Consider the following 21430-nt stretch of genomic DNA (forward strand, 5'->3'; position numbering starts at 1 on the left):
CGCTCCGACAGGATCATCAGAGTCAGTCTGTACACAGCGAGACATGTGGCCGCCCGAGTCAACTCTGCTCCAGTGCCAAGTCTCAAGTCTAAATGTAGAGCAGCAAGTCAAGTCACATGGTACCCACGGGGTCTTACAAGTATTAAAAAGGCATTGAATTTAATATTGTAAAAATAAGGCCTTAAAAATATTGGATTTTGTTTACAAAGTATTGACAAAGAATTACATTTTGAAAGATGTATTTGGGATGAACAGAAATCCTCCCCGGGATGAAGAGGATTTTTTTACTTCATTTTTTCCATTTGGAAAATGTCACCTGAGCAGACAGTCAGTGTGCACATCACTGGCAAACGGTGTGCGTTTTCTGAGAGCAGCAAGTGTGCACTCCGGAGTGTTCGGCTGGTTGATTCCTCGCCTGACTGCACTCGGCTACTCGTCTATTTTCAAGCCAAGCAGGTAGAGGTACTGGCTTCAAAACAAGCCTTTTGATAAAGCTATGTTAGCCTCATTGCTAATGTTAGCTTTCAGTTAAGTTATGACAGTTTGCTAACAGACTTGCTGTATCTGCACAGTTCTTGAGGGGTGTGTGGCTGCAGGCCTCCTCCGCTCTCAGGCCAGCTCACCTCAGGTCTCTTCTTCAGTTATTTTGAACTCCCAGTAACGTTACCTCACACTCAAGGCCGCATTGCAGCGTTGTGGGACATTTTTCCCATATTCCCCGTTGCTTCCAACACACAAGTGCCAATATGATTGTGAATGATGGAGGCTATTTAGTGCTGTTTTTTGACTCTCTGTCTCTCTCTCCCTGTTTTCCCCCCACATCAGAAAGGCACGCCGATGAAGGGACTGCAGGTCACTAGTCCTCTGCCCCAGTATCCTCCAGAGCCTGTAGCGCCCCCGGCAGGCAAGAAGGGCACCTCCGCTTTATCAACCCTCCTGGAGCTGGAGCAGAACCAGAAGTGAGTTTGATTTTATTTTATTTTATTTTATTAATTCATGCTTGCAGTGAAGCCAGGGCCCCACTGAAAAACTGCAGAACTTTACAAATCACACAATTACTAGATTTAAAAAGATAGGCTACATACAAAAAACAATTACAGGGTTAAGAATATTTCAGGGCAGGGCAGCAAGGACAGGTAGCAGTCATGGCATTGCTGTTATTTGTGCGGCCAACTAAAGAGTCTCATTATATAGTCGAACTGCAGTATGCAGAGTTGAGTTTCTCAGCCTGTTGGTCTTGGCCTTGGGTTCAGCCAGCTTGTGCTGGTTCCTCAGTGTCTTGGCAGTGCAGCTGCCTCGTGTTGGAGGTAGCAGGTCATGCAGAGGGTGTTGTTCATCGTGCATGTCCCTGACCAGCTTCACTGCAGCCTCCTCCCTCCTGGTTTGGAGTGATGGTGAGGGTTGTGAGATGTTACCAGCTCTCCTTCTGATCATTTTACAGGCACGTGTCTGGACTCGCTCTAGCTCTGCCTGTTGTTTTTTAGAGCAGCCCACCAAGAGCACTGAGCTGTATTCCAGACACGGCCTGATGAGAGTGCTGTAGATGGTGATAAGATCATCTGCTGGTAATCCGTGTCTCGCCATGACGGTGAGATAATGCAGCCGCTTGGAGGCAGTTTTTATTGCCTTCTCAATGTGAAGATCTCCAGTCATTTTTTGGTCAAGGTGGTATCCCAGATACTTTGTTGTTTACCTCCTGTCCCCCCAGCATCAGCGGGGGGGGGGGGGGGGGGGGGGGGTTGTGGTGGGTCCCGTGCAAAACATATCCGCAGCTCTACTGACTTTTTCGCATTCAGCATCATTTTGTTCTTTGCTGCCCACTCGTCCAGCCTTTGTGCCTCCAGGCGCATTGATGTGTCTGACATGATGTTGGATAGGGATGGGTACCGAGACCCGGTACCAAACTGGCCCCGGGGCCGGATTTCGGGATACCGGAGGATCAATAAGCTTTCACGTAAACGGTTCTCTTATCGGTACTGTCTGGAGTGGAGAAATTAAGAAAATAGATTTACTATAGGCTATATAATTGCTAAATAAACGTTACGTTATCTTGCACATTTTATCTCACCAACTCCGTAAGACAGGCCTATGATGTGTTTTTTGCGATTTCCGAACAAGAAAAGGGATAATCTTTTCCGCGTTGCTCTCCGAGACACAGCTGCTGCACTGCCAGCCAAGACGAGAGGAGTAGGACTGAGAGAGGAGAGGGGAGGGGCTGGGGGCGTGCCTGAGAGCACCCACCACATGCACAGCACAGGGAACAGGGAACCGGCGGAGGAGCAGGCAGATAGACTAGACATGCAACTGAGCAGAGCACACGTTAAGAATGGCTGAAAGAACGAAGCGATCAGATTCTAAAGTGTGGTTGTACTTCACTCGAGTCGATGGTTGTCACAAGTGCAATAAAACCTTCGCTAGTAAAAGGTGGAAACACGAGCAATTTGTCTAAACACTTACCAAAGTGCATCACATTCAAACGGAGAAATGCACAGTTTTTGACAAGCTAGCTGGCCCTCCATCATCTCCTGTCAATGATGCCACGGTTGCGTTACCCAGTCTACCTCATCAGGTAACTATGTGAACATGGTAATGATTAAGACGAGAGTAGTAAACATTTCCCCGCTGTTTGGGTGTGTTCATCATCATAAATACAGTCTGATATAAATCGTCAGGTGACGGTCATCATCTCAGTTGTCGTTCAGAAATGTTACTTTCAGAGCAGGGGGGATTTTTATTTAGTGATTTGGGAGGAAGTAGGCTACAGCAGGCAGATACTGTCTTGCTTTATTTTTTATTATGCTTTCAGTTTCCCTAGCTGAATGTTGCTATTGGCACAGTGTGGTAGAAGGATATTTTAGGATATTTAAATTAATAATAAAAATGCACCCATTAAGATTTTGCTACTTTTTTTTGTTAAAGCTAGTGCTAGTGGGAGAATGAATGAGGAAAGGATAAATGAGTGCCACCTAACTGTGACCAGGTTAATTTGTCTCTTTTTCCCCCCCTTTCTCCTCTTAAAAATAACAAAAAGAACCGACAAGAACCAGTCCCATTTGTTTCGGGATTTTTTTCTCGTAAAAATAACAAAAAGTACCGATAAGAGTACCGTTAAAGTACCGGATCGATAAGCAGTATCGATAAGAGTACTAGTATCGTTAATTCCTTAACGATACCCATCCCTAATGTTGGATATGGGGATTGCTCTCGACAACCCTATGTCATCTGCATATCCAACATCAAGAGTGTCCTCAAACACAGCATCCCTGGTGGCCATATAGAGGAGGAAGACATATGGGGAAGCTACCCCCCCTTGTGCCACGCCAGATGTAACTTTAATCCAGTTGCAAATAATCCAGCATGTTGTTCCATGAATCCCAGTCTGACTAGGAATACTTTGGTGCTGTAACGATCTGCTTCCCATCCAGGACTCTGGAGGAGCAGCAGCAGCAGCAGGGGAAGACCTTAGTAGCTACCACCGACACTTCCAATGTCACCACAGCTCCCACTTATGTGGACAGTCCCCGCAAGGTGAGTGTGTTTTCTGTGTGTGTGTGTTGTCACGGTTTTCGGTACTTCGGTACTTAGTCGGTACTACATTGTTTTCGGTACTTCGGTACCTGTTTTTGCATGGTACCGAGGATATTGTTTTTATTTTATTTTATTCAATAAACAACACTTGAGGGCTACATGCCACTGGTGTTGCACTGTCTGCCCTCACTGCCATACAGAGTTGAATGTAAGAAGTAAGCAGAAGCACATTATTTTGTTTTAAAGTTGAAGGCTACATGCCATTTGTTCATTGGAAATGGTTGCATACTTTAATAAAGGAGAATATGTTGAAGAAATATCAGTCTGTTTTTTTTTTACCGTGGTACCGAAATTGGTACCGAGTACCGTGGAAATTCACTAGTACCGGTACTGACTACCGGTACTGAATTATTGGTACCGTGACATCACTGTGTGTGTGTGTTCTGTGTGTGTGTGTGTGTGTGTGTGTGTGTGTGTCAATGACCTACAGTTTTTGGTGAAAAGTGGTGTTGCGTTCAGTGGTGATTGATTGTAGATAGAATATGTTGTTTGGTTTTGCTCTTGCTTTTGGGGTTAAGGTTTTGCAGACACATGAATGTATCTACGTTGATGTCATTTTATTGGCCAAAGGAAGCGTTGCACACTCTGGCTCCGTATGCATTTCTTTTCATGTGAAGTTCCGGCCCTCCAGCCTTCTTCAAGATCAACAGTACTGTAGTACCACAACAGGTACTGGGGATATAGAGAGCCAAAGTGAAACGTCACTTCCTGCTTTCTCCCTGTAGCAGCGCTGCGAAAAATATGAATGGCGGTGGACGGAGAATAAGGTTACTTTTTTGATCCCGTTTGAATTGTGCCACGGGGTGCCAACGCTAATTTTGTCAATTTAAAACGTAACTTTGCATGTCAAGAAAGTTGCAGTTTGTCGCTTCTCTTCATTGTATATGGATCATAGCGATGCACGGATGACATTAACATTGCTGTTATGGTCGTTAGGCTGTTATGGTCGATAACCGATATTTACCGATGTCGATATGATCTCTATAGGACGAATCAGCGTGACGTCACTTGACACACAGAAATGCGGAACCCCGCGGCAGTTAATAGTATGAGTTGTGCCAAACAAACGTTAATATCTCAAAAAATATACATCACATCGCTTATATTTTGACATTCTGAGTGAGAGCAGAATTAGCTCAAGAGTTTGATGTATAATATATGCATGTCATGTTAAAGTTGTGTGAACTGTCGCAGTTTTTAAAATGTAAACAGAGTCAAGCCGGCTAGAGTCAGACACTCACGCCTCGCGCCACTTGGGCTCCATAGGGTTCCATTGCCGTTGCCACCCAGTGACGCGGTTTGTTTACCAAAATGCTGCTCGGCTGATCCCTCGTATAAAAAACACATTTTTACAATAATAAAGTTTGGTACATAGTGAAAAACACATGTAAACACTGAATTTGAAAAAGTAATGCATTTCTTTATTTCCAAAACATTTGAAAAAGTCCATAAATCATAGATTTACTGCATTGTTTCCTCTCCATGTGAAAATGTTGGCTGATACCGATAACTGACTAACATCTGCCGATACTGATATGATCGCCGATATATCGTGCATCCCTAATGGATCATATCCTATGTTTTGCAGTCTTCTGCTGATACCTGCAGCGCGGAGCGGCATCCAACCCTCTTGCATACTCACTTTCCTCCATTCTCCATAGTAGCTCTGGGAGAGCTGCCCCCCAGTGATGTCATCGGCGTCACCGAATCCTGTGGTTGCAAACAACCTATAGGCTAGGCCAGATCATAGTCACACATCTGATGGTGTTACTGGTTAGATAATAGGCTCGTTTGAGATGAGCAAGTTCTGCGCAGATTCGACCAGCGCCTTGCTTGGCCCGTTGCATGATGGTTAGAAAAGTTGTCCGACTTGCTCCGCCTCCCCGACTGCGTGCAGCCACGGGACTCTCGTGAGAGAGAGGCGGGCGCAGGTTTGGAGCGAGAAGAAGAAGGCCAAAACGTCACATTAAAAGAAATGCATAATGGTGGCAGAGTGTGCGACGCTTCTTTTGACTCAAGTCTGCTTCCGCTGATCAGCACCTCACTGCAGCATTTAGTGTGCGTTACTTTTCCTCTGATGTCATTTGATCTGCAACATGATTGGTGTCTGCTGGTATTTGGGGCTTTGCTTCCACCTGCTGTGTTTCCCCGTGTGTCTGCTCTCTCTCTCTCTCTCTGTCGCTGGGCTTTGGGTTTTTAAATAGCTTTATTGAAAATTATTCAGGTACAAGTTATGCAGTCAATATGTCAAAACAATACAGTTTTTCTTTTCCTTCTTTCTTTTTTAACACATTCACTGCCAGCCGTTTTTTCAATACTGTAGGTAGCTTCTGCCAAGGTTTTTTTTTGAGGATTCTGGCTCATCTTTCAAGAGCCGAGGATTATTTTCTGCTAAGATTTTGTGAACACAAAATATCTCAAAAACACTAATAGAATGTGTGCTTTCTCTGTCTAAAAGAGTTAGTTTGTAGAGTTAGTAGTTATGTAGACATTAGCAGTTGAATACAGCATGGTTTCAGCGTCTGAAAATTTAAGCTGAGATAAATGGCTTTTTGTGAAATTCGATAGAACAGTCACTTTAACCATTTATTTTTGGCGTAAGACGTCAGACATCTAAACAATAGTTTTGAACAGTAATTTCCTCCATAGCAGCAGGAAACCCCCCTCTCCTTCAAACTCCTCCCTCCGTGTGTGTTCTCCTCCCTCCGGGGCTGCAGCGGTACAAGCGAGGCTCTGCCTGTCTATGCTGCCTGGCTGCTGGCGGCTGCTCTTTGGGCGAGTCTGCATGGGGCTCGTTCGTTTCGGTTGTGAGCTCAGCTGGAATGAAGCTGCGTGCGATTGTGGGCTTTCTGCCGGTGTTTCAAAGTGTGTTGCACCCATAATCTATTATGCAAATTTGCAATCCCCCACCGCCAGCTCCCAGCGCGATAATGCGCGAAAGCGAAAGCGTTTTCGCCAATCCATTTTACAGTATGAGAATGGTTTCCTCGCGCGTTCCCCTGCAGTTTTGGCTCTGCTTTTTCTAGTCTGGAGAGCACTGTCGCTACTTAGTGGGTCGGTGGAATGGGTTGTACACGTTCGGTGGCTCCCATATTTATATAGGAGATGTAAAAGGGTTAGATCAACGTCCCACCGTCCCACAGTTGACTCGCCATTGGCAGTCAACCGTTGGTTTCTGCTTGACGAGTTGACTCGCCAATGGCAGTGAACGTGTTAAACATAATACATCAATCAATTCTACATATAAAATAAATAACAAGAGCCAACAGGTGCCGGGGTGTGGGTCTTCCAGTTCGTATGTCCATTGTCCCGTTTTTCCAGTTCTGATTTGATAACGATCACCTCACACGGGATGGAGAGGTGATGTACAGTAATAGCACACCTCGTCCTCCACAACTTGGCCACCACCACACATATCACTGTCCAGAGAAACTCTAGGTGTGGTCTAGGCAGTTTTTCAGTACAAAACAGCTTTAGACAGTAAAAAATAGCTTTATGATTCACAGTGACATTTAAACAAGAACATTTTTTCCTTTTCTCCTACACAGCTGGATCTTTCACAATTTAAAAGCAGAATGCTCAATGGTCTCGTCTTCATTAGTTTTCCCTGGGGCACCTTGTTGTATAATAAAGCAGCACCATTTCACTACCATCCGACAGCTGGTCTGCCGACGGAAGCCAGCCACATTATATCTAAATATTTATTTATATCTAAATATATTATATTTTGTTTTCAGATAGATTTTACTAAATATATTTTAAATACAAACCCGAGCTTTCTGCGCCATCCAAGTGTGTGTAGGGGGAAACAAAGTTTATAATATGACATGGTGAGGGGTTCGTTACTGTTCATTAGGACTTGTGCTTTTTTTCAATATTTTTGAGAGGTGTTACATCATGTCTTTTATTTCTCGAACTCACATGTCCGACAGGCGGTGGTACGTCCACCGCCACAGGGGACCCGTCCCCTCCGCTCGAGCTCTGCTCACTGCTGTCAGGCGAGCTTGGCTCCTCGCTGGCTGAATCATACGCCTCCTCCTCTCGATCACTGTCCTCTCCCTCCGGCCCCTCGTCTCCAGTGTCCCTGTCGGAAGAGGGCAGCTTGAAGTCAACACATCGTAGGAGACTGACCGCTCTTTCATCGGCCTCCTGCTGCTCTCTCGTTCTCCCCCCGTCGCTCTGTGATCGCCGGTGTTGAATGTGCTGCTTGCTTCCCCCGGGGATGGCTGGCTCTATCTCTCTCTCGGTGGCTGCGGCGGTGGAGCTCCTCTCCCGCAGACCTCCGGCGGCAGCGCTGGACTCGATGCCGATGCGCGCTCTTCCTCTCCCATACAGCCTTTGTAGATCTCTCCTTGCTGCTGGTACAACTGCCGTCATGACTCTCTGCTGCCCGTCTGCTCCCGGTGCGGTGCCCCCGTTCTGCTGCCGCAGGCTGATGGGACCTGCTGCCTCTCCTCTCTGGGCTTTGGGTGTTTCATCTTGGCATCAACTCTTCCTGTTTGCTGACAGGACGCTGCCTTCATTTTGGATTTTATATATTGTTTAACGTGCTTCCTTACCATAGAGAATGAATTGTAGAAAGGCGCTGGCAGCTCAAATAAGGGCATTGTGTCTACACTGCCGCTAACACAGTAAAGTTGAGACTTCGTTCCATTGTGCTCCCCAAAATCAGCCCCCAACGACCCTGAGATTAATGGCCCAATCCCAACGCAGCTAGTAGCGCGGTCCCGCTCCGCTCGACTCGACTTTTGGTCTCATCCCACCGGTATAAACCGGCCCAGCTCGGTTTGATTTCGGGCTGAGTCGTGCTACTTTTAGTACCTGCCTCGTCGGGGTTCTATTCTGCCAACCCGGGTTCATACGGTGACGTGAAAACATTGTAGACGACTGATTGGTCAGGCAGAATCGTGTTTACTCTCTATCCTACTGACTGTCAATGCAGCGCTGCATACCAGTTTACTTACCTTCTCTTCTCTTATGCTTTTCCATCAGTCTTTTGTTTTGCTGCCTTCGCCTCTGGTGAAATAAAATCGGCGCGGTGGTTTCAATTGTCCAAAAGTCCGCTGCTCTGAAGCGCTTGTGTAGTTAGTGCTGCGTCGGCTCCGCTAGGCCGCAGGCGCTTGGTGAAGCCGCGGTTTTGCCTGGTGAGAGGCCGCGGGGGTAGAGGCTTCACTCTAGCGCAAACCCCGTCCCTCGCGCCCGCCCCTTTAGCAGCGCTTGTGAGTTTTGACTAACAACAAAGTGATATCCATTCTCCTGGTCGATTGTCACTTTTGCCCATGTACACTGTAACACCCGCCCAACATGCTGTGATGCTATGAGCTGGCTGCTCAGGCCAGGATCAAGGACTGTGGTCATGCCAGCACTGCTCTCTCTCTCTCTCTCTCTCTCACACACACACACACACACTGTAGGTCATTTAGAGGCACCAGTATTTCATAAACAATTTAAAAGTTCTGTGTATGGATTTAATTGTAACGTTATGTTATAGCATATTTCGGAACATGGGTGGAGGGCAGATATGCGGTCGCTATGACGACCAGGTGTGGGCGGGGGCAGATGAAGGGCGGTCGAAGCAGAACGTCCATCGGGTTGAAGCAAGTAGAGCCGAGTGGTGACGGGCTGTGCAGGGCTGTAAAATGTGGTGGAAATGAGCCATAAGAGTCTCAGGCTCTACCGACTGAGCTAGCCGGGCTGCCTTGAGTTCTTTACAGTGGACTATATGCCTGTCTGCGACAGGTGTCAAGGGTCAGAGGGTACACTGTCACACGCTTTTTGGTTGATGATGGTTCTGAAATGTCTTGTTGAGGATGGGCCAGAAAGTGAGTTTTGAAATCCAGAAATGTAAATTGATTTCATCCACCCAGGCAGTGGTTAGAGGAGGCCATGAGAGAAAATGAGCCTGGATCGTGTTTCATCTTCCTGGTTGGCACCAAGAGTGACCTGCTGGTGAGTGTATGGATGATTTTTGATCACTTGCAATGAATGTTACCAGTTTTTTATATTTTCGTTTGAGCAGATTCTATCATTTTCTGCTTTGACCTCATTGTCTTCTCCTTCAGCCCTCAGAGGAACGGCACAGGACAGACAAAGACGCCATCAGGATGGCAACAGAGATGCAGGCAGAGTTTTGGGCTGTATCGGCCAAATCAGGTATGCTCACTCTCTTTTAGTCTCATAATTAAGTTAAAGTCCCTGGAAACCAAAATCCACAAAAACGTTCTAACTATGTTATTTAGGGTCTTATGTTAGTAATTTTGTGCCTCAGAAATCATTATACATTACTTTCAACCCAAAGCCTTAAAATCGACACTTTTCTACAAGATTCTACAAAGTACTTCCTCATTGAAGAGAGCAGTGCGCGAGGTGCTAAAATGCAGGAGCTTATGACGTCATAAGCTCTATATAACCTTTGTACACGCGCGCAATCTGCCCTTCTCCTTTTGTCCGTTCTTTGCCCCCAGTGACAGCGCTCCCTCAGTGTCCGTCTGCCTCCCACTCTGTGCCGAGCGCTATGCTGCTTCTCTCTCTCTCTCTCTCTCTCTCTCTCTCTCTCTCCTCTCCTCTCCTCTCCTCTCCTCTCTCTCTCTCGGGACTAGTGTGAGAGAGAGCACAGAGAGAGACACACAGCCTGGTGACGCGAGGTTACTCACACATACGCACACACACACTGCGCTGTGCAGTCGCAGCAACATCTCTCCCTCTCCGAGCAACGAACACACGCACACACACACCGTGTGTGTGTGTTCGACACACGCACTGGATCTCTCTTTCTCCGTTTCCCTCCCCCCCCCTCTCTCGCAGGCTGCACAGAAACCACACCACGCCACCACATCAGAAAACACCAGCCAGAGTCAGTGAATGTGCTCGAAATTAGAGTGCAAAAGGTATTCATAAAAGTGACTATATCTTGGAAAGTAAAAAAAAACGACAGAAAACCCTTGAAAGTGCACTTTTTTCAGAGGGTGTCATTTCATAATGGAACTGTCTAGAAACAAAATTTCTTCTTTGGAAGAAGCAGGAGTGTTCAATGTTTCATTAAAGTCCAGCCCTCTCAATATAGCCCTAATAGAAAAAATTCTATAGCTGTTTTCAACTGAATGGAAGTGAATCTGGCACAGGCTGCAGACAATTTTACTGAAGCGCTGTGGCACTCAATGTGTTAACATAGGGTCCTGTGATGTGATGAACTCAAAATGCTAAATAATAAAGAAATATTTCTGGTTTCCAGGGACTTTAAATTAAGTTAGGGAAGGGGGGGGGGGTGCTTCAATCAAAGTCTGACAAGTTAAAATCTCCCAGACAAGAAGTCCAGTGAAATTATTTCCCTCTAAACACAATTGGAATTGTGATAGGCTCAAATGGAGGGGGTGGAGGGGGGGGTTGATCGGGCCAACGAATTGAATCTATTTTTCAATAGATTTGATGCGGCTGGCCCGGGGGCCCCCTCCCCTGACTCCCCTGACTGCAATATACAAACAGCAGCCCCCGCCACACTGCTCTCCCCCCCCCCCTCTCTCCCTCTGGCCCCGGCTGATGGCCCACCCCCCCCCCCCCCCCCTCATCCTCCTGGCCATACCACGTCTCCCAGTGACGAGGTCACACCCCCCCTCCCCCCCCCGATGGGCCTCAGAGCTGATGATGCCACCCCCCCCCCCACCCACGCTGACCATCACAGCTGACCAGGTGAAGAATCAGCTGTTGAGACTACACACAAGGAAAGCAGCCGGCCCGGATGGCGTCAGTCCCATGGTGCTCAAAGCCTGTGCCCCCCAGCTGTGTGATGTACTACAGCTGATCTTCAACAAGAGCCTGAGTCTCCAAAAGGTCCCCGTGATGTGGAAAATGTCCTGTATAGTTCCTGTACCGAAAAAGCCAAGACCCAGTGGCTCCAATGACTACAGGCCGGTAGCTTTGACGTCCCACATCATGAAGACCCTGGAGAAACTCGTCCTGGAGCAGCTCAGGCCTATGGTCAAACCTTCCCTTGACCCCCTCCAGTTCGCCTACCAGCCCCGACTGGGAGTGGAGGATGCGGTCATCTACCTTACCAACCGCACCTACGCCCACCTTGACAACCCGGCCAGCACTGTGAGAGTCATGTTCTTTGACTTCTCCAGTGCTTTCAACACCATCAGGCCGGCTCTACTGGGTGAGAAGCTGACAGCGATGCGAGTGGATGCCCCCCTGGTGGCCTGGATTGTGGACTACCTGTCTGGCAGACCACAGTATGTGCGCCTGAAGAACTGTGTTTCAGACAGAGTGGTCAGCAACACGGGAGCACCACAGGGGACGGTCTTCTCTCCCTTCTTCTTCACCATCTACACCACGGACTTCACCTACCAGACAGAGTCTTGCCACCTTCAGAAGTTCTCTGATGACTCTGCGATAGTGGGATGTATCAAAGATGGTGACGATGATGAGTATCGGGATGTGGTGGCCAACTTTGTCACTTGGTGTGAGCTGAACCACCTGCAGCTCAATGTGTCAAAGACAAAGGAGCTGGTGGTGGACCTGAGGAGGGTCAAGGCTCCGGTGACCCCTGTCTCAATCCACGGGGTCAGTGTTGACATAGTGGAGGATTACAAGTACCTTGGAGTGTACATTGACAATAAACTAGACTGGGCTAAGAACTCTGATGCACTCTACAAGAAGGGGCAAAGCCGTCTCTACTTCCTGAGACGGCTGAGGTCCTTCAACGTCTGCCGGACCATGCTGAGGATGTTCTACGAGTCGGTAGTGGCTAGTGCCTTCCTGTATGCTATTGTGTGCTGGGGCAGCAGGCTGAAGGCAGCAGATGCCAACAGACTCAACAAACTGATCCGTAAGGCCAGGGACATTGTGGGGCTGGATCTGGGCTCTCTGACTGCGGTGTCAGAGAAGAGAATGTTGTCCAGGCTACGCTCCATCATGAACAATGACTCGCACCCACTCCACGACGTGCTAGTCAAACACAGGAGTACATTCAGTGAGAGACTGATTCCACCTAGATGCAAGACGGAGAGGCACAGGAAATCATTCCTGCCTGTGGCCATTGGTCTATTTAATGCCTCTCTTAAAAGAGCACCTCGGAGACGCTCAGTCTCCCTGAGACTGAGCCAGCCGATAGGTTAACTGTGCCTGGCTGAGCCACGTGTAACGTATAGGGCAAGCCGACTTAATATAAATCACGTGCAATATGTGCAATATGTCACAGGCAATAATGATAATTGACACGGAATGTATACTATACTTACTCTACGTATTGGATTTTGCTACTTAGACATTCTACTTATTTTGTGCTTTTGCTTCTATCGCATTACTAGTTATTCTATGCTATGTTGTGTTTTTCTGTTTATAGACCCTTCTCACGGGGGCCATTTTGTGTCGAGAAGCCAGGGTAAACACAGGTGCAAGCAAAACACTAATGAGGGTTTCCAACTTCCATGATTGGGATTTGGAAACCCTCATTAGTGTTTTGCTTGCACCTGTGTTTACCCTGGCTTCTCGACACAAAATGGCCCCCGTGAGAAGGGTCTATTGCTTAATATTGTGTAGGGCGGCTTTAGCTCGGGAGGTAGAGCAGGTCGGCCAATGACTCAAGGGTTGGCGGTTCGAATCCCGCTCCCTCCCAGCTGTTGTCGTTGTGTCCTTGGGCAAGACACTTAACCCTCATTGCCTCGTATGAATGGGTATGAATGTCTATGAATGTTGGTGGTGGTCGGAGGGGCCGTAGGCGCGAAATGGCTGCCACGCTTCCGTCAGTCTTCCCCAGGGCAGCTGTGGCTACATCACCCGTAGCTTACCACCACTGGTACGAATGGTGTGAATGAATAATGATTTCTGTGAAGCGCTTTGGGTGTCTAGAAAAGCGCTATATAAATCCAATCATTATTATTAATCATTATATTGCATTACCACGGTTTATTTTTATTTTATTTATGCTATGTGTGTTCTGTGAGCGAGCTACTGTAACTTGTCCCAATTTCCCCCCAGGGATCATTAAAGTCTTTCTGATTCTGAATTAAATTTCCACACATCTCCTTTTAAATAGCCTAAGTGAATATTTTTATGATGTGTATGTTATATAGCATACCTGGTCATTATGCGGCCCATCGGGTATAAATAAGCATATACCACGGCCTGTCCTGATCTATTGCTTAATTATAAGAATGCCACCTTTTTGTCCATAATTGTTTTATGGGGTATTTTCATACTAATCAAACATGAGCCCAAAATGTTAATTCATACAAATGTTTAACCTGCACCACGCTCTTCAACTTTTATTGATTACATTGTATCGTGGTTGTATCAAATCATGAACCCAATATCGGAGATCAAATCAAACATATTTCCCTCTGTCTTAGGGGAGAATGTGCAGGAGTTTTTCTTCAGAGTGGCAGCTTTGGCCTTTGAGGACTCCATACTGAAGGACATGGAGGGAGGAGTCACACCCACCAGCATTGGACAAGGAAACAGTATCAGTAAGGAATCACTTTCATCTCATAACAAGCAGAGATTTCTGCCACACTAGTGTGGTCCGTGAGTTCTCACATGACATACACTACCTGAAAAAGACTGATTGGTGGGATAGTTAAATTTCAAAGATGTTGGTTGAGGAAACTGTTTGTATGGATCAGAGAGCCTCTGACTGGTGTGCACATTAAAACACAAGGATCCAAGGGCCGTTTAACCATTTATTTTGGAGTAGGTTCGGCGTAGGTTGATTGGATGGATGATTTCTGTACAATAATAAACAACAAAGGATTAGTACATTGATGTGCCCACCAGAACTAACTAAAAATAACAAAAGGAATATAAGCTTACATTTGTTATGCATCCACTAAATTAAGGTCAAAATAGGTTTCACACCCGTTGGTGTGTGGCTCCACTGGTCGGACAGGGCCTGTTCATAGGCAAGATAAACATAACTCAGATGCATGACATCAGGTAAGTATAAATCAAACATGACATAAAAAAGGTACACAGTCATCTACTTACTGGTGGGCATCACCTTCCAGGTTCAATTCTAAGACAGTGATGCAAACATTTGCTTGTTGGTTTGGTGCTGCAAAATGGTGACAGGCCAGCTCTCAACTGGGGGTGAAACTGACTGAGGTTTTAAAGGGAGTGTGCAGGGTGATTAGGTAATTGTGAGCAGCTGGGTGAGGTGCAAGAGGAACAGGTGAGGGAGTGATGCATTATGGTTAATGAAGTCCAGAAATCAAGCTTGGGATTTTTAACACTACCAGTCAAAGGTTTGACATGCAAAGTTATGCTTTAAATTGACAAGATTAACGTTGGCACCCCGTGGCACAATTAAAAAAAGTAACATTATTCTCTGTTCACTGCCATTCATAATTTCTTCAGCGCTGGTACAGGGAGAAAGCAGGAAGTGACGTTTCACTTTGGCTCTCTATTGGGCTAGTGGCATTCTGTTCATCTCATGAGACCTTAAATCATATTAAATATAATCAAGTAAGCCGAATCTCAAGAACTCTTACTTTAATTTATTCTCTATCACAGATGATGTGAAGTGTGATGATCTTTGATGATGTGAAGTGTGATGATCTTTGTGGCTGTTTGTGTCACCAGGATCGGATTGGGCCAACCTGGAGCAGACCGCTGCCAAAGACACCAGCAGAAACTGCTGCTGATGAGAAGACTGTTACTGTGAGCTTCGGCTGTGGAAAATAAAGTGTCTGACCATCTAGAACTGGATTGTCATGTGCCTTTCCCCATCACCTTTATTTAACATTTTGGGCTCACGATTCATATGAAAATACCCCCCAAAAAACAAAACAAACAAAAAACATGCCTCCAGGGCAGAAATAAGAAGAAAAAGGCATTCTAATGCACATGCTGAATAAAAAGTCATGTGGGTCGATACTGTAACACCTGAGCAGTCACATGACTCACCCTGCCAGGCTTCATCATGTTGTTTCTTTCTGGGTAAGTCATGTGACTGCTGTTATCTGCCCACATGACTTTTTATTCAGCCTGTTTTATTCAAGTCAAAGTACATTTGCGTTTAGGTTGGATTCTCTGTCCGAACCCGAGACAGGCCCGTGGGTCGAGGCTGGAATTTCCCTTCTATTCCTCGGACTCGGGTCGGGCTCGTGGTCAGATATAATGCCCTTTCTTTCTCTTTTTCATAATTTGGGTAATATTTGGTGTGATAATCAGAATGATTTATTATAACATTGTCACCTTAATTCTGGACGTGTTGGCGAGCAGTCTCAATGTGTGTGCATAACAAAAATCTAAATCTAATCATTTACTCAGTGTACATTTAAAAATAGAATTATAGAATAGAATGATCTATTATTAGAATTACTCAAGTAAGAGTAAAAGTATAGCATTATTATATTATAGAAATACTTAAAAAGTACAAATCCTCAAAAAAAGAACTACTCAAGTATGTGTATTTGGTACTTGAGTACTTTCCACCTCTGCATATAAGCAAGTGAAAACTAGCTTAGCAGCAGAGTTACATGCTTGTCCGCTGTGAGTGTCTTGGTAAATGATGTAATAGAGAGAAAGGAAGGAAGGTTTGGACAGACTGACTCACTGCTAGTTTCTTCCTGATGATCTCTAGTTTCTCAGCAGCCAGATCAGCATTGGCCTGATACAAAGACAGCCTCTTGATCTCCACCTCACAGAATACCTAGAAACACAAAACACACATGGTGAGGAGTGACTGAACAAGCGTTACCCTCTTATCCTGATGACAGGTAGAAATACTATCCATTATATATATATATATATATACTGTATATATATATATATACCGTATTCTATTAGGCAAATCCATTGTGTCCTCTATAAGTTTTTAGCTCTTTTTGCAACTGTTGCGCCTGTTGCTTAAGAAACTGTAATATAATTATAAATCATTCAATTCCATTGAGTGCACTAAGTTTAATGTAGTAATAATGATGTGATACTCTTTATTCGTGACCGGGAGGCTGATAATGACAATATCTTTTCATGTTCCGGAAATATTCCCATCAACACATTTTATAAGTACATCATTTCACAATCACTCTCTTTGTTGATTTGGAATCTTTTGCATGAATAAGTGTGTGAACTTGCTGATATGAGCACACAGTCACGTGTGAGTTTGTGTGAGGAGTTTTTCTATAAGCTTGAGTCAATGATTACCAGTTCATGTGACTTTAATGGATCAAGTTCAAGTCAGATAAACACACTCACAGTTCCAGTTGCTCCTTATCAAACGTGTCATAAGTTTCCCTTTTTATAAAATCACCATCGTACATATAATCATGGACTTCACCGGGACAAGTGAATGCAAAGAGACATAACAGGTTAATTAAAACATAAAGTTATAAAAACCAATTGCATTTATACAGAAACAAAACAAAGACTGCTTTGAAAGAGCAGTTTGGGGAATGGTAGACTTTGGTGCAGGGTTGTGGTCAATTCTCTTTGAATTCAATCAATCATTTCAAAATAGGGATGCAGTGATGTATCGGCCGTATATAGCTATCAGCTGATATTCGCCTTGTTGACTGCAATCGGCCATCGGCTAAAAAAGAGTTGTTGGTTGTGTCATAATTACATGATGACAGTATGATTGAATTTGTGCTCATTCAAAGATAGTGTGATGAAGGGTTCAAAAGACTGTCAAATAGGAGGTTATTTGTTTATAATGAAGATTTCTTTGTTTCCCTGTCCAAAAAAAACATATCGGTATCAGCTATCGGCCAAATTGTTATTTTAAATATCGGTATCGGCCCAGAATTTCGGTGCATCCCTAGTTGGAAATGTAACTTGATGTGCTGTTATTGACCAAAAACAAAGCATTCATCAGATAATTTGATCAGTGGTGGGGTATGACAAATGTCTCAGGTCAAAAGATTTCCAGTGTTTTAAATGTAGAAGAAATCATAATCCACTTCCTGGATTTAGTGAATGTGGACTCAAAACTGTCATGAGAACTCTATGGCTCTGAGTCAAACGTCACAATGCCTCCAATCATTTTCCAATAGGATTTATATCAAATATATTTTCAAATATGATTCCCTTATTATTCACACATGATGACATGTATATGTTACGCAGTCGATCCCTGTAGCGTAAAAGTTTTTTTTTTTTTTTTTTTTACCAACAATGATTCAATTCTATTCGTTTATTTTGATTGTAAAACATGTCTTCATAATAAATTTGGCCTTTGATTACAATCAAAGCAGAAATAATTCATGTAAAAAAGTAAGCCAGTTAAAAACACAACCACCTGTCTCAGACATGACAGTTACAAGAATAAAGTTGATTGCTCTTAGGGATTCCGAGTAGACCCGTTCATGGGAGCGATTTAGTCAGTCTTCTCAGTCCCCTTCTCACTGTCTTTGTTGTTGAGCTGTGTAAGTCAGTGCTCCCATAGGCCAGTGCAAGCACCGGCCTAATAATCTACTAGGAGACTTTTGACACAGATGTTTGCCCCCAGGCGTGATCTGCGCATGCCCGCCCCTTTACGTGACGTCACATGAACACAACCAATGGCCAACAAGGCGGCTTGGTTCAAAACTCCGCTCTATATAAAGGCTAGTCAGTTCGACTTGTAGCAGTGGCAGTCAGACAGTGCAGTACTACAGTACAGTGTTACAGTACAGTGTTACAGTACAGTGTGTATAGTAAAGTGCATTACTACAGAACAGACGGTTCGAAGATGGATGAAGGTCGAAAAAGATCCTCCCCCATGCAGAGGATAGCGAGCTGGTGGACAGGTGAGCCATTTTCAACAAACTAGCTAACAACAACTAACAACAGCTAGTTAACGTTAACTGCATCCCTATTTTGAAATGATTGATTGAATTCAAACGCTAGTTTTCAAGCCCGGACGGGCTTGTCCGGGCTTGTCCGTCTCAAATCGTGTTAACGCCGGTTAGCTTGCGGCAGTTAGCTAGCGTTAGCTTAGCAACGTTGTCTTGAACCTGGATGTGGTTAATCGCAGATTAAATGGTGAAATCCACGGTTGCAAGTAACGTTTTTAACTAACAAATGCCATTTTTAATGATGTAGCAGCTGTGTGGGCTGTTAATGTCGTTAATTTATGTCGAGTTTGAATGTTTCATGCGCTGCTACTGTTGGCTAAATAAGGTAACGTTGACACAGGTCCGGCATGGTTTTGCGTAGCCCCTTTCGGAACTGCTAACCTAGCTAACGCTACGTTAGCTAACGCTACGTTAGCTAGGTTAGCAGTTCTGAAAGGGGCTAGGTTTTGCGCAGCCATGACTTGGACTGGAGCCTTGCGTCGTTTACCAAGAACTTGCAATCATGTCGGTGGGGTAACATTTTATAGACGAGTTTCCTGGGCCGTTCATAGGGCTGCGCCATAGCAGCCTTTCGTGTCCCCGGCTTCCGTTTTAAGTCCAGTCCACAGCAGCGAGCACATCAGAAGGCAGCAGCCGAAATATCCAAACTTTTTTACAACGATCGATAACATCAGCTACACTAACGTTAGCAGACGTTATTAACAATGGGTTATTCTGGAACACTGGAAGGCTGTCTGAGCTGCTGATCAGCTGCTAGACCCGATATACAGCTCTGTTAAACACATATAACGTTATTAATTTAAAGTTTCTTGATGATCTACAAGTAGACAAAGATACCATAACGCCATTTCTGGATTACCAGGTGCGACTCTGCAAACTAACGTTATAATCCCAACCCGATCTCCCATTTTTTTTAAATAGCAACGTTTGTGGACCATGAAATGTTACAATTTCATCTCCGAAATTATAAAATGTTAATCCACGGAGCAGATAGTAGGTGAATACAATTTCATTCAAGTCTAGAAGTGAGTCGCCTTAAAGTTAATATCCCAGTCTTCTTCTGTTTACCACGGCGGGTATTGTGCTGCGTATTTACCATGATTTACCGTGTGTAGCCCTATTGTGTGGAGGCTACACACGGCATTTCAAAACTCATTCCAGTGAGCATGCAGAAGGCTTTGCTAGATGAGGGACGAGCACGTTAAATGAGGAAATGGCCTTTCCTCATTACTCACAACAAAGAGCTGAAAAAAAAAAAACACGATTTCAGACGGACAAGCCCGTCTTTATTGTCACACGATTACACATCAACACATGCACGGACGGCCACAAACACACACATGCTGACGGTGGCCGGTGAAATTTGTCCTCTGCATTTAACCCATCCTTGCTTGTCCCTTCCTCCGGGGGGCAGGCACTGCGGTCACGCCATCCGCACTTTGAGGGAGCGTAGTCGCGCTATCTGCACGTAAAATCCATTGAGCGTCTACTTCGCTCTGCACGGTAAAGAGTGGGTGAGCCCCTCATGGTGCCTTCAGGTACGCCTCGTACACCCAGAAAAGGCTACTAATGGCCACAGAGATTGTTGTAAACAGCACAGATAATGTTTTTCTTATCACTTTCCCCTGTTGAAATGCATACATCTGTCATTAAGGCTACTTTATTGTTCTATAAGCTATATGACTTTGCCACTGGATTATTCCAAAATGCTGCAGTAAAACCACTTGAAAATCATCAGGTAGGTAGACTGGGGAGTACTGAGCAAGAATCTGGTGGAGTTTGCAGGAAACAAATTGATTTGAAGTGTTCATGGCCTTTTGATAATCAGTCGATGTCAGATTATGCATAATGTAGCTATATTACCTTGTCATTGGATTATTCCAAAATGCTGCAGTAAAACCACTTGAAAATCACCACATAGGTAGACTGGGGAGTACTGAGCAAGAATCTGGTGGAGTTTGCAGGAAACAAATTGATTTGAAGTGTTCATGGCCTTTTGATAATCAGCCAATGTGTCATATTACGCGTAATGGAGCTATATGACTTTGCCACTGGATTATTCCAAAATGCTGCAGTAAAACCACTTGAAAATCACCAGGTAGGTAGACTGGGGAGTACTGAGCAAGAATCTGGTGGAGTTTGCAGGAAACAAATTGATTTGAAGTGTTCATGGCCTTTTGATAATCAGCCAATGTGTCATATTATGCATAGACTGTAGCGATATGACTTTGCCATTGGATTATTCAAAAATGCTGGAGTAAAACCACTTGCAAATCATCAGGTAGGTAGAGTGGGGAGTACTGAGCAAGAATCTGGTGGAGTTTGCAGAAAACAAATTGTATGTTTTCATGGACATTTTAATATCAGCCTATGTAAAGAGGGCTATTATAGCGCCACCATGAGGTCAGTCTGACATAGATCCGTACCTAAATGTAATGCCTTCTTCCTTTGTCCATGCTTCACCCTTCCACCAAGTTTCATGAAAATGTGCATATTAGTTTTTGTCTTGAAGAACAATAAAGTAGCCTTAATGACAGATGTATGCATTTCAACAGGGGAAAATGATAAGAAAAACATTATCTGTGCTGTTTACAACAAGCTATGTGGCCATTAGTATCTGTTTCTGAGTGTACGAGGCGTACCTGAAGGCACCATGAGGGCTTCCCCCACTCTTTACCGTACGAAGCAAAGTAGACGCTCAATTAATTTTACGTGCAGATAGCGCGACTACACTTCCCCAAAGTGCAGATGGCGTGACCGCAGTGGGCAGGCCAGGAGCAGTGGTCGCTTTCTCGTACAGCGCCCGGGGACCAACTTTGGATGTTGTCGTCACTGGTCGGATGACGATCTGATCTTCTGCATGTTTTTAATGGGGGGGGGGTTATATACGGAGGAACCCCCCTGGGGGAGCACGGGGAGAACATGCAAACTCCACACAGACAGAAAGGCTTTTACGACGAGATACCCCACCTGGGCAGTAGGCACTGAAGATATGGGGGGAACACAACCACAGCGCCCACAGTGTCCCAGGCGAGAATCGAACTCAGGACCTTCAGACTGTGAGGCGACAG

At 45.0% G+C, this 21430-nt stretch overlaps 1 protein-coding gene across 1 annotated transcript; it reads left to right on the plus strand.

The window, feature by feature from the left end:
- Window positions 1–3441: 3441 nt before the first annotated feature.
- LOC310800444 (ras-related protein Rab-36-like) lies at window positions 3442–15224 on the plus strand (the record flags this gene model as incomplete). The annotated part of the gene is made up of 5 exons (XM_083663039.1): window positions 3442–3528; window positions 9456–9537; window positions 9651–9741; window positions 13935–14051; window positions 15163–15224. The coding sequence occupies exons 1-5, from the start codon at window positions 3488–3490 to the stop codon at window positions 15222–15224; spliced, it is 393 nt and encodes a 130-aa protein (XP_083519165.1). The 5' UTR covers window positions 3442–3487.
- Window positions 15225–21430: the final 6206 nt, after the last annotated feature.

Source organism: Poromitra crassiceps, assembly GCF_964638095.1.
Source record: "Poromitra crassiceps genome assembly, chromosome: 30".
Classification (NCBI taxonomy): Eukaryota; Metazoa; Chordata; class Actinopteri; order Beryciformes; family Melamphaidae; genus Poromitra; species Poromitra crassiceps.